This window comes from Danio rerio, chromosome 11 (genome assembly GCF_049306965.1).
Source record: "Danio rerio strain Tuebingen ecotype United States chromosome 11, GRCz12tu, whole genome shotgun sequence".
Classification (NCBI taxonomy): domain Eukaryota; kingdom Metazoa; phylum Chordata; class Actinopteri; order Cypriniformes; family Danionidae; genus Danio; species Danio rerio.
In genome coordinates, this window is record NC_133186.1 from 38,126,456 (window position 1) to 38,143,440 (window position 16,985).

General features: G+C 33.7%; 1 protein-coding gene across 1 annotated transcript; it reads right to left on the reverse strand.

The window, feature by feature from the left end:
• Nucleotides 1-3,423: 3,423 nt before the first annotated feature.
• arl8bb (ADP-ribosylation factor-like 8Bb) lies at nt 3,424-15,270 on the reverse strand. Its single transcript, NM_001326478.1, is given in 7 exon segments — nt 3,424-3,945; nt 6,995-7,065; nt 9,016-9,083; nt 10,159-10,252; nt 11,602-11,675; nt 11,772-11,852; nt 15,032-15,270. Coding segments are annotated over 7 exon segments (561 nt in total). The 5' UTR covers nt 15,155-15,270; the 3' UTR covers nt 3,424-3,895.
• Between the last annotated feature and the right edge of the window lie 1,715 nt (nt 15,271-16,985).

The window sequence follows — 16,985 nt, forward strand, 5'->3', positions numbered from 1 at the left end:
GGCGCTTTGTTGCCACCATGTGTCCTTTTGACATACTGCACTTCATGATTTTTATTTGTTTTAGTTACTTTATCCATATTTATTCGTTTTTGTAGGGTTTTCTTTTTAGCCAACAATAAATCTTTATAGTTTGCATCTATTTTGCAGCTAAAATGTTGGTCAAAATTTTGGAAACGCTTCACAAAACTTACATTAAACAGCAGATTTATGGGTCAAGGTCGACTGCATCAAACAATAAATAGTTCATTAAACTACATCATTTGCATTTCTGTGCATTATAATGTGTCATTGAACCTAAAAAAAATGACCATAATCATACATTTTTTTACCCTAAACACCCCATAAAATTGTATTCACTTCATATGAATGTAACACTGTCAAATGTAACAGTCAAGACAAAACAAACTGACAGTCATCCTAAAAAAATTTATTGAGCGATCACGAAACAAAATAATGCAAGAGAGACAAATAAGAGCACTCTTTCACGTTTTTTTTTCAAACGCTTCACATTTGCTTATTTACAAAGTCTGCCACAGATCCACTGACTTTTTCATGTGTGGAGAGTCACATGAAGGAGAGAAAACCATTTTGTATGTATAGAGTTTAAAGGCTGCACAGAGAGAATCACATGAGGACACAAGCGTTGCCCAAAGACCTGCAGCTTTTAGAAGAGAGCAGAACCAACAGCACACATTATGTCTGAGGGAATGAACAATGAACAATGTAAAAAAAAAAAAAAAAAAAAAAAAAGGGCTTAGTCTTGTGTTTAAAGGTTGCAGGAATGATGATTACATAAAATATCAAGGCCATTGATGTGCTCCGTAGGAATTAAAAAGTAATTAAATACAATCTGTGATACCAAGATTATTTGAAATGGAAAAAGAAAATGCATGTGTCATATTATATAGCCCTTTATAAACTTTCAATCATGAACAATCAAGTACAGTTTCATAAAACAATAATTCATTTCAAGATTTATTTCTGCATATTCTATAAAACTTAACAAAGCTACAAAATACACAACTGAAAAAAACAACACAATATTTTAATTAACAATAGCATGATTGTGTTAGCACCCAACACTTGAATCATAATAAAAACAACAACAATAACCATAATAATAATTAAAAAGCACAAACCGTACAGCTTAATTGGGCAAAAACATGTTAACGGGACTCATTTAGACTATTTAACTATTTAATTATTTTTAGGAAAATTAATAATCAAAGCTTGGGTTGAAATAACAATTACTGTATACTTATTCTGACCTGTACTTATAAAAATATATGAGCAAATTAGTGACCTCCTCAATTGAGTTACATTTTAACTGCGAGTCTTTAAAAACGTCATCTAATGATTCTTGTTTAACATATTCAATACATTATTTTAGGGTGTGCATCCTACTGACATTACAAACATTAAAGCTGTATTACATTTTAAATATTATCACAATTTTTCATCTTTGACCCATAAACACTTATTTTTGGAATATTTTCCCTTAGTGGTTCACATTCAGGGAAATGCAGTTTTAGCGCGTCACCTACTGTGACAGATATTCTTCAACTAATATTTGCATTTAATGCTAAACACTTTGTACTCAATGCATCTGCCAGACCTTTTTGGCAGCACAACTAACGCTTCTCAGTAATTGCAATTACGTTTTAGAAATATTTTTATTAGATGCTTTTCATATCACCTCAGAGGTAGATTAGAAGTCTTTTTTGAAGCAGAAGGTCTGTGCATCTTCAAGCAAACAAAAAAAAATTAATCATAAACTTAGTCCGTTGTTTACTGAAGCTCATTTTAAAGTAAATTTATAGAAGCGAGTGAGAAAAACTTTGCAGCATTTAGGGGCTTGATAAGGATAAGGAAAAGTAAAGAAAAAAAGGAAGGGAAGAGAAGGGAAAATAGGAAGGGGGAAGAAAAAGGAAAGGGAAAAGGAAATAAAAGGGAAAGGGAAAGAAAGGAAAGGAAAATGAAAAGGCAAAGGAATGGAAATGTAAAAGTAAAAGGAAAGAAAAGAGGAGGAGGAAAAGGAAAGGGAACGGAAAGGGAAAGGTGAAAGGAAAAGGAAGGGGAAGAGAAAAGGAAACAGGAAAAGTGAAGGGAACGGAAAGGGAAGGAAAGAGAAAGGGAAAAGGAAAGGGAACGTAAATGGAAGGAAAGAGAAAGGGAAAAGGGAAGGGAAAGGGAAAAAGTAAAAGGGAAGAGGAAAGGGAAAAGAAAACAGAACGGAAAGGGAAAGGTAAAAGGAAGGGAAGGGGAAGAGGAAAGGGAATAGGGAAGGGTAAAGGGAAAGAAAAGGCTAAAGGAAATGAAAGGGAAAAGAAAGCAAAACGAAAATGAAAAGGAAAGTAAAAGGAAATGTAATTAAAGGGAAAAGAAAAGGAAACAAAATTGAAAAGGCAAGGAAAAGGAAATGAAAGGAAAAGCTCTTAATAAACTAACTACACATTCATTTTTGTTTTTTGTTTTTTTGTTTTTTACCTAAATTGGATCACAAAACAGTCTTTGTTTTCAATTATGTAATAATAGGGGTCATAACACTTATTATGCAAAAGCATAATCAAAGGATGGGTGTAAATGAATCCTAAATACAATAATAATAACACAACAAGCAGTGCTAAAGGTAATAATGGCACCTACAATAATTTTAGACTATAGCTGATATACAACCATATTCATTTTGGGTTTCCAAACTGCAGAAGGCACTTAACATAATGCTCTGTAATTATTGTAAATGCCACAATGTCCATCAAACCGCACTAGATCATATTTAAGAATAGATTACAGAATTTAGATGCTTTATGTTGAAGGCTACTGTCTATGACGCCCGTCCATGAGCTTGAGGTCATGAATATTAATGAGCTGGGCTTTGTTATTGTAATGACACCCAAATGGGGACAGATATAAACAGTGTCATAATAGAGATTATTCCAAATTCTATATTACTTAAAGAAAACCTTATTAACTTATTTTTTAAAGAAAAAGGAAAAACACCTTTTTGTGCTCAAAGCATCTGCTCACTGCCTGGAGCTCAGACGTGCGCATATGCTGCAGCGCATGCCAGAGTGTGTGTGTGTGTGTGTGTGTGTGTGTGTGTGTGTGTGTGTGTGTGTGTGTGGTCACGTCATGTACATTCAGCGGTATAGTGAGGATGGAGATTTTTACAGAAATGCTAGATGAAACATGAGTGTGGACGTGGATAATTTTCATTCTAAAATGGAATTTTACAACTAAGACGTATCAGTGTAAACAGAGCAGTATTTTTTGCAGGCAGGCTTCTGCTGTGACGGGGGAGGGCGGAGGATCAAAATGCTGGCTCAGCATTGTGATGTCTATTGGCAATCAGCAATGGATGATGGCATCGTCTATCAACCCAACCCTAATTTACACCTGCCTATAAATTGACCCAAAACAGAATTTGCATAATGTTGCAAAAATGGCATTTTCGTAGTTTACAGGGAGACATAATGATACCATTTTTTTTAAAGAACTTGCATTTTAAAATCAGTATTCAGAGCTTGTTTTTGTGTAAAAGAATAGGCAAATAACATACAAGGTTTTTAGTGGCAAACTGTGTCATATGTCAACACCCCCTGACACTCAAAGCTTTGTCAATGGTCAAAAGAGGTTCAGCTTAAACTTGAAAAAATAAAATACTACAACAACAACAAAGAAGTTGAATGATAATACATCATGAGTTGATTCTGAGGCCCACCAGTGAAGGTGTTTTACTGAAAGTCTGTGTGTGATAGAGAATGAATAGGACAGACAGATGCGGCTGGGAGGAACTGCGTCACAGGAAGGGTTGGCTGGTCTGAGGAGCACGGAACAGAGTCGGGATCTGGAACTGGAGCAGGATTGGACTGAACAGGTGGGACGAGATCTGTTCTCAACTTCTCCGAGATTTTGAATGTTGGATCAACCACTGCAATGTGATATCTGCAGGAAGAAAATGGACAGAGGAACAGATAAAAAATTATATTCTCATAGATAGGAATGCACCAAAATGAAAATTCTCGATGCACTTGCCCGAAAAACCAAAATCGAAAACCAAAATTCTTGTAACTATTCTTTATTATTTTACTGAATATTATGAAGAAATTTTGTAACACCTTTTACATTTATCTAAATTAAATAATTTTATATGACAGTGAATGTGAGAAGAGGCTTCATTTTACCAGTGTTGCCATGACAGCAGAGTAGTGCTATCTCAGGCAACAGGAACAACTACAGTATACTATATAGAATTGTCCTGTGGGCTGTTATGGTTTGTGCAGACACAAACCACCTTTACATGATACAAGCCGTTGAAATAAATGGGTTTCATAGCGCATTGCTTTCCATGTCTGATGTGAAAGAATACAGCTGAACTGAGAGTGAAACCAGTGCACTGAATACTGCTGTTCAGTGTGGTGCAGCATAGACTTTTTCTCTTTCTGCCAAACACTACTAAATTTTGTTGACTAAAAATTCTATGCATCTTTAATATTTTTTTTTATTGACTTCAGTAACAAACATACAAAATTCGAACCTACATTAAAAAAGACAATGATAGTAACAATGATAATAGCTTAACAAATCAGGTTAAATAATATTACAAACACCCATAAAACAGTAAAAAAAAGAAAAAAGGAAAAATAAAGACATACATAACACAAATACAGCAAGAGAAAAGAAAGACTGCTGTATCTGTGATATTTCCAAAAAATTGATCATAATAATCTAAGTATCTATTAATTTTCTTGTTTTAAGCAGCCTAAGAGATTTAATAAAAACACATATTTCCGAATTTGAGAAATTTTTTTTGTGAATAAAATATATCTCATACAAAATAAAAAAAGTTAACAATGTAGTTCTCTGGTATATCGGTTTTACTTTTGAAGTAACAAATAAAATCCTGTCATTGAAAGGGGATGGAAGAAGCAATTGAATTACCTATATGAAGATATAAGCTATTCCAAAAGCTTTTTGTGCTTTCACACTGAAAAAAATATGTAAATCAGGGTTTCGTCTTCAGTTTTACAAAATGAGCATGAACTAACTATCAACCTGCATATACTTTGCCACAGTACTATTCACTGGATATATTTTATGAGGAATTTTAATACTATTGTCAATAGTAATTGTAATTGTAATCTAATTACTATTGGGAATGCAATACTTATGAGATAATAGCCAGGCTTTTTTTCCAGTCTATAAAGTCAATGAAGGATGCCCAGTAAAGTTTGCCCTTAGTAACATTATAACTTTTATTTTGGAGTATTAAATTGTTTTAGCTATTTAAATTCTATGCTGCTTTACTCATAATATCTTCTGAATGCATGTCATCACAAACTCCAGCTTTACAATATTATAAGAACAATTCATGTAGGTTTCCTTTAGCTTATGACCTAATTTCAGGAATTCAGACAAAAGAAACAAACAAACAATGACTAGAAGTAAAAAAAACTAATTCTTGGAGCTATAGCTTGAATAAAACAGTCAATGTATCATTATGCAAGCATGCAAATTAACTTGATGCAGCTATCTGACATCAGAAGAACTGTGAAATAACTGATAAACTATCTATGATGACTGTAACTTAAAAATGATGTCATTGTTATTGTGTGCCATTACAATTTTTTTTTTTCTGCAAAAGTGGTTTGTGTATGTGACATAGCTAGGGAGCTGATGCTTTACATTAATACCCATGATTAATACAAATAGTCTTTTCTTTATAGTGTAATAAATGCAAACTGATGGCTTCTCGGATCAATAGAAATTAAAAAAAAAAAACACAAACAAAAAGTAGCATAACAAATCAGTGGCTGCAGCGCGATTGAGCCACAGCGTGGTGATCAAGGAGTCATTTAATTGTCAGCCACTGAAGTGAATATCCTTGACCTCCAGTAGGACTCCACCAGTCATTTGTGAACACAAAAAATGTTCACTGCACCAGATTCACTCTCATTTTTTCCCAAGTGTTTTCAGCAGATTTCTACAATTTCCTAAAAACTTGACTGCTGTTGTCTACTACAATGTATATGTATGTATTGTACTCGACTGCCAGCAGGGAGCTGCTATTCTGTTTCAATGGTATTTTTTTTTTAATTCATCAAACATCAGTTTAAAAATAAAAGCTGATATAGCTGCAAGAAGCAATTAATTGGCCAAGCAGTTCAGACTAATAATGAGCAAAGCCGTTCAGACCTATAACGAGCAAAGCAGTCAGAAGGCAGAATGAGAAAAGCTGTCCAGAGGCAGAATGATCAAAGCAGTCCAAAAACAACAAAGTTAGTAGCAACAGACCAATGAAACAATGAGTTTTAAAATATATTTGAAGTATGTTTCACTTAAAATATAAAAAAAAACATGAAAAGATTTAACATATGATTTATTGGTCTGGAACAGGTATGTCCAAACTCGGTTATGGAGGGCCGGTGTCCTGCAAAAGTTTAGTTCCATCCCTAATCAGACACAACTGTGCTAGCTAATCAAACTCTTGCTAGGCTTTCTAGAAACATCCTTGCAGGCATGTTGAGACAAGTTGAAGTTAAAGTTTGCAGGACACCGGCCCTCCAGGACCGAGTTTGGACACCCCTGGTCTAGAACTTTTGACCAATAGGTGACAGAGTTGCAATTTTGATGTGTTGTGGTAAGTGTTAGGTGACAATAAAGAACCTAAAGTTTGGCGTCAATATATCTAAAGCATTGCAAAGAGACAAACTTGATTTAGTTTTGTATTATACCAGCACATTTGACGGTGCCTTAATTAAAAAACACTTAGCTTTTGACACGGATTTCACAACACTTGGTCATCATGGTCTGACGAGGACCCAAGTCAAATTTGTTGATTTCTTTTTTAACAAAATCAATATGGCGGACAGGAAGTTTAGCCAAATATGGCATATTTAGTATTAATGTTCTTGGCATGACCAAAGGAATAAGTTGAGATCAATTTTAACACAATAAACATGTGCAAAGCTATTATAATAAAATAAAAACTCACCTATATTGTCTTGCTCTTTGCATGAAATAGAGTAGCAGCAGATTTCTCTGTCTTGAATGGCAGACAAGTTTCTGCAGGGAAAAAATACGTTAGCTATTTTTGAGAGTAGCCTCCCAAAACAGTTCTAAAGATACAGGAATGGTCAAGGGTTTCCACTCTTAGCCAAATGTCAAATCCCTTGACTTTTACTGATTAAAAGGCTGAATTTCCCTAGCCTATAAGGGACGGAAAAACAAGGCGCTGTTGTGTTTTTTACATAATATTAAAATTGTTGGATCTTGAATATCATTTTTGTATTAATTTAATAACAATTATGAGAGCAACAATCAATAATGTATCTCGGATTTTGAAAATAAATGAATGGAAACAACTGCATCCAGTCTTTAAAGTTGCCATTTTGTAGCCAAAGCTCTTGAAATGTACATATTTGTCTTAGTTAAAGGTGCTGTATGTAAGTTTTTGACTCTTGTAAAGCATAAAAATACCATATTGTTTGCAGATATTTAAGAAGCATGCTGTGTGAACGTTTTTGTTTATCTGAAAAACAATGCTGAAGTCAGATATTCTGCTTTGAAAATGAATGTTGCGTGCCAGAACGGCTGTCTTTGTTTTGGTCCCTTTTACCCACCCAGTGCCACTTTAGCCAATTATATTTCAGCACTTTGAGTTGCCTTGTTGGAAAACCATGCGTTTCATCCATTCATTCAGAAAGGCTCTCAAAGAATGCGTCTTTTACCGAAATGCGACCTGCGATGGACAGTAGCACACTCAGAAATGAGATTCAAAGCTCCATATGAGGTTATTAATTAGCAAATATTATAAATATTAAGCGCGTAAACATTGGGTGAGCAGGTTACATTGTAACCTTATGTCCTAACAACAAGACAGTGACAAGCAATTTGGCTGTTTGCACCAGATGAAACACAACAGAAATTTTAAATACAGCCATTCAGAAGCACAGAAGTGCAGTCACTCATGAAATAGTAAGGTTTATAATCTAATTAATACATATTAAACCTCTTTAATATTATTAAATGCACATGCTGAATCACTGATATGTGTTGGTGTTGAGTCTAAAGTTCAATTTTAAACGGTTTATTTCATTTTCAAAATCTGAGATCTGCTGCTGCTGGTTGGTCTTTAGTCTGGCAAACTGCGCTTGTGTTTGTTTTGATCCAGGAATGCAATACCTAGTTCAACCACGGGGTATCAAACTTACATACCGCACCTTTATGCTGTGTTCAAACCAGACATGGCAAGCCTGGATAAATCGCGATATTCGCACATTAATAGACACGCTAACATTTTAAGTTTACTCGCTTCATTAGCGCATCAAATCCGCTTCATTCACTCGTCAAATTTACTTAACAACAGACGTGGATTTTCGTGATGGGCAGGGCTTCTGTCTGCCCAGTGACTGTAGCTTCGTTGCCAACATGGATTTTATTAAGAAAATCTTTATGTGCTTTATGAAGGCTGAAAAACAGTGTAGATTCATTTGGAGCTATGTCTGAGTCCACTAGATTCTTTCAGAGGTGCACCCAGCTCGGTGAGCTCAGAAACTCCTGCAGAAACCTAACCTGGATGAGTGTGCTTTCAGGGGCTGATGAACTGTTGTCCAGTTTCAGCAGGAGGATTTTCCCCTGCCCCACAAAAGCAAGCTACAGATTGGTTAACGCAGCGTGAACATCCTCTAAAATTCAGATTTTCGAACTTGAGCAATTTGCGCGAAACACACAATATGTGCATTAAGTGCGTCAATCGTGCTAAAAACTCTACACGTGATGCTTCATTCGTGCAAATCACCTCATTCGCAGGTAACGCGCTGCAGGATGTCTGTTCGCATCTATGCATTGATTAACATGCAAATCACTCGCGTTTGATGCTATAAAATTTTATAATATCAAAAACATGCAGAAATTATTTATATGACTACAATATGAAACAGAAAATGTTATAAAAGTCTCTCTCACGGCCCCATACATATTCAAAGCTCAAATAATGGCAAACAAAAATCTTACAGCTTTTCAATGAGTTGTTTCTCATCTAGTGCGCTGGCGAGGTCTCTCTTGTTGCCAAGGACAAGTACCTGTGGAGGATAAGTTGACAATAAATCACCCACAATGCACCTCTTAAATCTCTTTAGCTTTAAACTGCATGTTTCACACTGGCACGTTTGCTTCCAATCCTGAAAGATTTATGTATCTGGGTGTTGGTTTTACATCAGAGTGTGCTAAAGCTGTCTTTTTATATTGGTGGATTTAGCAAACATTGAACGCCGCTGGCAGAATTCCCATCACTCTTTACAGACAGATAATCAATGAGTGATCTGTTTCCTCTGCGTTGATTTCTCTGCTGAAGATAAGACCTTTAATGACCCCCCAGTGAGGACATCTCGGACCTCAGGAGCTGACGCTACAGATGCTTAGTCATGCTCCTTAAAATACGACACAGCAGCTCTGGAAAGATCTGGGAAAGGTGTGGTACGATAGCTGGGCTTGTTGATTATCAGTGGGTTTTGTCAATTCAGTGCAAATAAAACAACACAAACTATTATTAAGAGATTAAGGGTGCAGATCCTCTATTAACATCAATTATTAGGAAATTATTCTCTACATTAAAGGGTGTAAAAGATATGAAATAAGTCTCTGATGTCTCTAGAGCATGTGTGTGTGTGACATTTCAACTCAAAATAGTGCAAAGATAATCTTTTAGAATTCTCTGAATCTCCCCATTTTAGGCTTTGATCCTAATTGCGGCGTTTTGCTGACTGTCGCTTTAAATTCCCATTAGATTGTGCTCCAAGCCTTTTCAAAAAGGGGGTGGAGCCATAAACACCTATGTGTCAGCATAGTGACAGATTCAAAACTTTAATAGCAGAGGGCTGCTTCTCACTTAGAGCTGTTTATGCTAATGAGGGAGGCATCATCACTAATGGGCAGCGCTTTCCCACTTTGATGACACGTATAAAATGAGAATATTAATCAAATTATTTATGCAGCCTTTTTTTATGAAGTGTGATTATACAAAATATAATTCATTTATTTTTTACCATAAGAGGCTGGCTATATTCCTAAAGTGTTGCCACACAACGGGGTTTAAACCCCTTATAAAAGTGATTTTTGCATAAAAGGTCCCCTTTATTATGGCAGAAATCCTCTTACAGGAATGCCTTGCAGCTGTGGTTTGTCTAACAAGTTGTGTAGTTCATTTCTTGAGGCTTCCACCTTTTCACGATCTGCGGCATCCACCATATACCTGAAAATAACCACAGAGGTTTTAATTCATTAATAAACATTAATAAATTAAATAAATGTGATGCTAAAACTAATACTGTATGTAAGAATAAATACAAAATAAGCCAGATCTTATTGTACTAATAAATGCTCATATGGTGATCCTCAACACACTTCAAAAGGTTTATTTTGTAATGATGTTCAGACGACAGAACTTGAGCCCACTAATTACTCAAGTAAGTAAGTAAATAGGAATAAAATATTGATTTGAGGGAAATTATTCTGTTCTCTAATATAAGTTCATGAAATAATCGTCCATTACAGAACAAAAAAAAGCAATAAGATGAAACTTTAATTATTTATTTGGGATAAGTGACAAAATTAAACTTCTATTTGTAATATTGAATTAACTTCAAAAGTGACCATAAATACATTTATAGTGTTATAAAATATAATGATTGCTATTTACAATGAAAATGATCTATTCTGAAAAATTCTGAAAATCATAATCAAGCATAACAACTGTTTCTGAATTCAGCTTTTCCATCACACAATATTACAAAACAAAATTACATCACATCACATTGAAATAGAAATCTGATTTTATAATAATGTTGTCATTTCTCACAATTTTTTCACATTTATTTATTACTGAACCCAATGTTTTGAAGCAGTGCATATTTAATTATTATTATTATTATTATTATTAATCTGCTTTTTTCTATTGACTTGCTAGAAAAAAAAAAAAAAAAATATATATATATATATATATATATATATATATATATATATATATATATATATATATATATATGCAGGCCTGTAGCCAGGGGGTGTTCGGAAGACCCACCCCTCACTGACAAAGGTCCAGAATTTGCCCCATACATAAGCTCATTTGTCCTATTTTGACTGCTGTTTCATCATAAATAGTAAAAACAATCCATTGAAAAAGGCTTTAAGACCAAGTGGAATCCTCTGGTCGCTGTCATGACTGTAAAGCTAATCAATTTTAGCTAATGCTAACAAATAATTTTCATGAGTTCAATCTGACGTAAGAGAAGTCATCTTTCGCTACTGTTTTTTTTTTTTTTTTTCTAAATCTTGGACCTTAATCTTAAAACAAAAAATGACCAATAACAAGGTGTGAAGCACCATACTAAAAAAAAAGTAAAAAGAACCACCCATTTCATGATGCTGGCTCAGGCCTGATATGGCTCCAGTGTAATATGCCTACTTTACTTTTAAGTTCTTACAGTATACTACTGTCATTATATATTAAGACATATATTAAACCACCACTGACCAATCACAGAGGGCAAAAGAATAAACCATTTTTAAAGTCTCCAAAATGATGAACAGCAGATCACTCACACAATGGCGTTGACGCCACGACAATATCGTTCCCACATGCTCCTAAACCGCGGCTGCCCACCTATATCCCAAATCTATATTAAAAACAAGATGACATGATATCAGGTATTGATGATTTATTCATAATCCATTCATGATGCAGCAGAATAATCAGTGCAGATAACACTTACTTTTATTGTTACATTCCCTTTGGTGACTTTCCTCATGTTGAAGCCGACTGTAGGGATCATGTCTTCATTGAACTGACCAGACTAGTGGAAAAGAAAGACATGTAGACTGTGGTTGTGCAATATGATGATACATATACGGTTGAAGTCAGAATTCTTAGCCCCCCTTTGGATTTTGTTTTCTTTTTTAAATATTTCCCAAATGATGTTTAGCAGAGCAAGGACATTTTCACAGTATGTCTGATAATGTTTTTTCTTCTGGAGAAAGTCTTATTTGTTTTATTTCGGCTAAAATAAAAAGCAGTTTTTAATTTTTTAAACACCATTTTAAGGAAAAAATTAGCCCCTTTAAGCTATATTTTTTTTCGATAGTCAACAGAACAAACCACCATTATACAATAACTTGCCTAATTACCCTAACCTGCCTAGTTAAACTAATTAACCTAGTTAAGCCTTTAAATGTCACTTTAAGCTGTATAGAAGTGTCTTGAAAAATGTCTTGTAAAATATTATTCACTGTCATCATGGCAAAGATAAAATAAATCAGTTATTAGAAATGATTTATTAAAACTATTATGTTTAGACGTGTTGAAAAAATCTTCTCTCCGTTAAACAGAAATTGGGCAAAAATTAAACAGGGGGGCTAATAAATTAGGGGGGCTAATAATTCTGACTTCAACTGTATATAGCGCATGGATGAAAATAATAAGTCTATCAGTTCACATTATGCTCCATCGTTTATTTTGTGGTGTCACAAAATACATTATTTATAGTAGGGCTGCATAACATATTGTTTCAGCATCACAATGTGCACATGCGCACTAGTCACATCACAGGATCTGCAATGTTGAATATAGATTCCAGTTGAGTACGAGTTAAAAACACACAGGACTGTGGAGTAACTGCAAAGTTTAACCCTAACGTGACCAAAACAATGACTAGGCAAGGCATGTCTAGCTCAATGTGCTAACCAGTGCTAAGAACTAATATGTTGTCAATTTTACAAGTTATATTGTTATTTTTACATGTTATCAAAGCTTTTAGACTCTCATGGCGAATTTTTATACTTTACAATGTCATATCAGCTCTCACCGTATCACATTGTAAAATCATCCAGTCACATGGTTGCAAAGGTTTAAAAATAACGGCACGCATAAGAGGAAGTCAACAATAATGTGCAGTCAAAGCTTTCAACTTTCGCCTAAAACACTCGCACAAGCAAGTCTTGGAGATTTCTAGCTGCAGTAATGCGAATTTTTGTTCAAACAGGCCAGAAAGTCTCATGACCGACTACAATAGTAAAACTGTGCAAGAGTAAAATATTAAAACAAGCAGATCACTTTTGAGTGGAAAATGTAAAACAAGAAGTTCCCTTAATAATTATACTCCAAACGCCTCATGACTGAAAAGAGTTTAGGCACATACTGTATACGCTCATAATGCAAAACACCTGAGTGGTGAAAGCTTGTATTTTTATCATTTCCTCTTGTGGTGCTTCTCCATTTCTTGCTGTGTGCAATACCACCGGATCATCGTCATCATATTACAGTGTATCTGCTTTTAATTAATCTTAAATCTTATAGGATCACATTTATCAGTGGTCATACGAAGCGGGAATTGTTTTTATTAGTGACACCCGAAGGAGCAGTTTCTTTTCCTCATAAAAATAAAACCAACATGTTTTGATGAGCAAAAGGGTGTTTTTGGTTTATAAACCCACTGTGCTGCATTGCAGAAGCAAATTTGGGAAGCAAAAGGACAAGTTTTCAAAATCCCCTAAGTGGGATAGTCACTGGTACTCAGTCAAGCATGTTGCCCAGTGATAAAATCAGGTTTGAGTAAATGAGATGGAGCGTATTACAGAAAAAATATTGTTCATGACAATGCCTTTTTTTATGTCATTACTGATAGATCAGTCAAAATCATGATTTTTGTGCTGACAATTAATTGGCATTAATTGTAACTATAGTTTAAAATTTTATTTAAATAATTTAGTTCTGTTTTGTTTCCCAGTGATGGGTTGCGGCTGAAAAGGCATCCACTGCGTAAAAATGTGCAGGATAAGTTGGCAGTTCATTCCGCTGTAGCAACCCCGGATTAATGAAGGGATTCAGCCAACAAGAAAATGAATAAATAAATGATAATATCTTAGAAGGAGATAATAATCACAATTTTTTTTTTTTAAAAATCACAATAATCCTAAAGCTTAAATGTTTAACTTTGCAGTGAATTTATCTAGTTACATAGATTCTGTATATTAAACTATTTTATATTACATTTATTGTATTTATATTATATTAACCCTTTGATGCACAAGCTATAAAATAGATATAGAAAAAATAAACAGACGGGTCAATTTAGACCCATGAAGTGCATTAAAGGGTTAAACTTATATAAACTACAAAACGCCAGTGGCCACATAATATAATATAATATAATATAATATAATATAATATAATATAATATAATATAATATAATATAATATTTTTCCCAGTGATGGGTTGCGGCTGGAAGGCCATTCAGCATAAAAACGTGCTGGATAAGTTGGCGGTTCATTCCGCTGTAGCGACCTTGGATTAACAAAGGGATTAAGCCGAAAAGAAAATGAATGAATAAATGAATGAATGAATGAATATAATATAATGTAATGTAATGTAATATAATATTATATAATTCGAACTATATAATTTATTAAAAATATTTATACATATTTTAAACGCTTTATATAAAAGAAAACAGCCCCATTCCTTATTTTAATGCTTTGAAACGAATAATATAATACAATAAATATAATATAATATAATATAATATAATACAATATAAGATAAGATAAGATAATAAAATATAATATAACATCTTAGAAGGAAATAATAATCTAGAATTTAGAAGTTAGAATTTAACTAGTCATATAGATTCTGTATATTAAATTATGATATTTTACATTATATGCATATTACATTAAGCTCTTAGAAACTATAAAACGCTAGTGACCATCTCATAAACCCTAAAAGTCATATTATTGACAAAATACAATCATTAAACTCTACATGGTTTGTAAATAAATAACATATCATATGCAAACTTGACCCTATGTGAAACATCCCAACCAAACTCTTCACAGCACATGACTAATATAAACAGGTTTTAAAGCTGTCCTCCGCCTCTGTCTGGCCTTGAGTCATCAGCATGACAGCATGACATCATTTACACATGACAGCAGTACATTATCAACAACTCAGACAAGCACTGAATGCAGACTTACAGCAATCACGTTGACGAAAGTGGTTTTCCCGGAGTACTGAAGGCCCACCAGCGTGAGCTCCATCTCCTCCTTCCAGAAGAGCGACCTGATCCAGTCGAGGAGCCGGTGGAAGAGGGACAACATCTCTGCGCTGCTGCGGGACAAATCCGACGGTCAGGATGATGAGTCTGTGTTCCTGCTGGAGATAGGAAAAAAAGTCTGAAAGAGGAAGCGGCTCGAGTCATGTGACATCAGCTGACGCGCATCAAACGTGCCGCTCAACCTTGACGCTAACTTTCAGAATAAAAGTCCGATAGAACAAAAGTCCTATAGTATTTGTTTATTTATTTTTATTTTTGTATTTATTTTTTATGATTATGCTTTAAACAACAGATACATGAAACAACAATGCCCGCGTGATAGAAGGTAAATAATAATAAAAAAATATTTAAAAATAAGGAAACAAAACAAACACAAAAAACAAGAGTATAAATAATCAAACCCAATACTTACAATTACAAACAAGCAGGACCTTTACATTAATCAAAAATTATGAAAATAGAGCACAAATGGCAGTTTTAATGTTGAATAATACAAAAGTAATTTTTCAGTTCCTTATAAAACGTAAATCAGGGTTTTTGTTGAAAATTGTACACTTATGAATATGAAACTTAATCAACAAAATAAATAGATTATTAACAAAACTTCATTATTCAGATTATTATAATTAACATATCTTGATAGTGTTATGTTTATTGTAATGTCTCCCCCCCCCCCCCCCCCCCAAAAAAAAATTAATTATGTCATCATTTACTCTCCCTGTGGTTGTAATCCTATTTGAGTTTCTTTCTTCTGCTGAACATAAAGAAGATATTTAGAAAAATGCTGGTTGTTGGGATCGATTGACTTCCATAGTATTTTTTGGAAGTAGATGTGTAACAATCTTAAAATTAAAATATATAATTTTGTGTTTAACAGAAAAAGAAACTCAAATATTGTGAATAAGTGAATGGTGAGTAAATGATGACAAAACTTTTCTTTTTGGGTGTACTTGAACTTCAATGGACATACATTTCATAATACTGAGGATATATATAAGAATATATAATTTCTACACTCTAAGAAACAAAAAGTACATGCGCTGTCACTGGGGTGGTACCTTTTCAAAAGGTACAAATTTGTACCTAAAATGTCCACATTAATACCTCAAGGGTTCATATTAGTACCTAAAAAGTACAAAAGTGTTCCACTTAAAATGTTTAGGTACTAATGTATACTTTAAGGTACCAGTGTGTACCCTTTAGGTACAAACGTGTACCTTTTGAGAAGGTACCACCCCAGTGACAGCTCGTGTATTTATTTCTGAGAGAGTATATACAGTATATTTTTTACTTTTATTAAAACGCCATTTTCAGAAAGGAAGCAGGTTAAACTGACTTCTGAAATAAATATGTGCTATATTTGCTGTGAAATGTCTTTGTATGTTTTAATTTTCATAGTTAAAAGAAGGAAAGAAACATAAAAACGTAGCCAAATAAATAACGTTCTAGAAAAAAACAACGCTTTTTTAATGAAATAAAAATAAAATGAACAAGCAAGAAATCAAAAGAAGATTTGGAAATCTGTGTATCCTTGCAAAAACAATATTTGCATAAGGTAAGTTAACAAGGTAACTCAAACCATTTGAGAAAACCGATTGCATCGTGTAAAATATGTATATTAATTTATTTTTACATTTTTATGTAACATATCTGTATTTTAAAATTGATTAAATAAGTAGATTACTGTTAATATTTATAAAACATGCATGACTAGTCGCACTATTTTATCCTAAACAATGCAAGCATTTTATATACATTTTATTTGTTTGAATAATACATTTTCATTGCTTGCTTTTTAATTAAAATTATTTTGTCAATAAACAAACTTTTTTTTTTGTTATGCAAACAAAGCGATACACAGATTTTCCAAATCT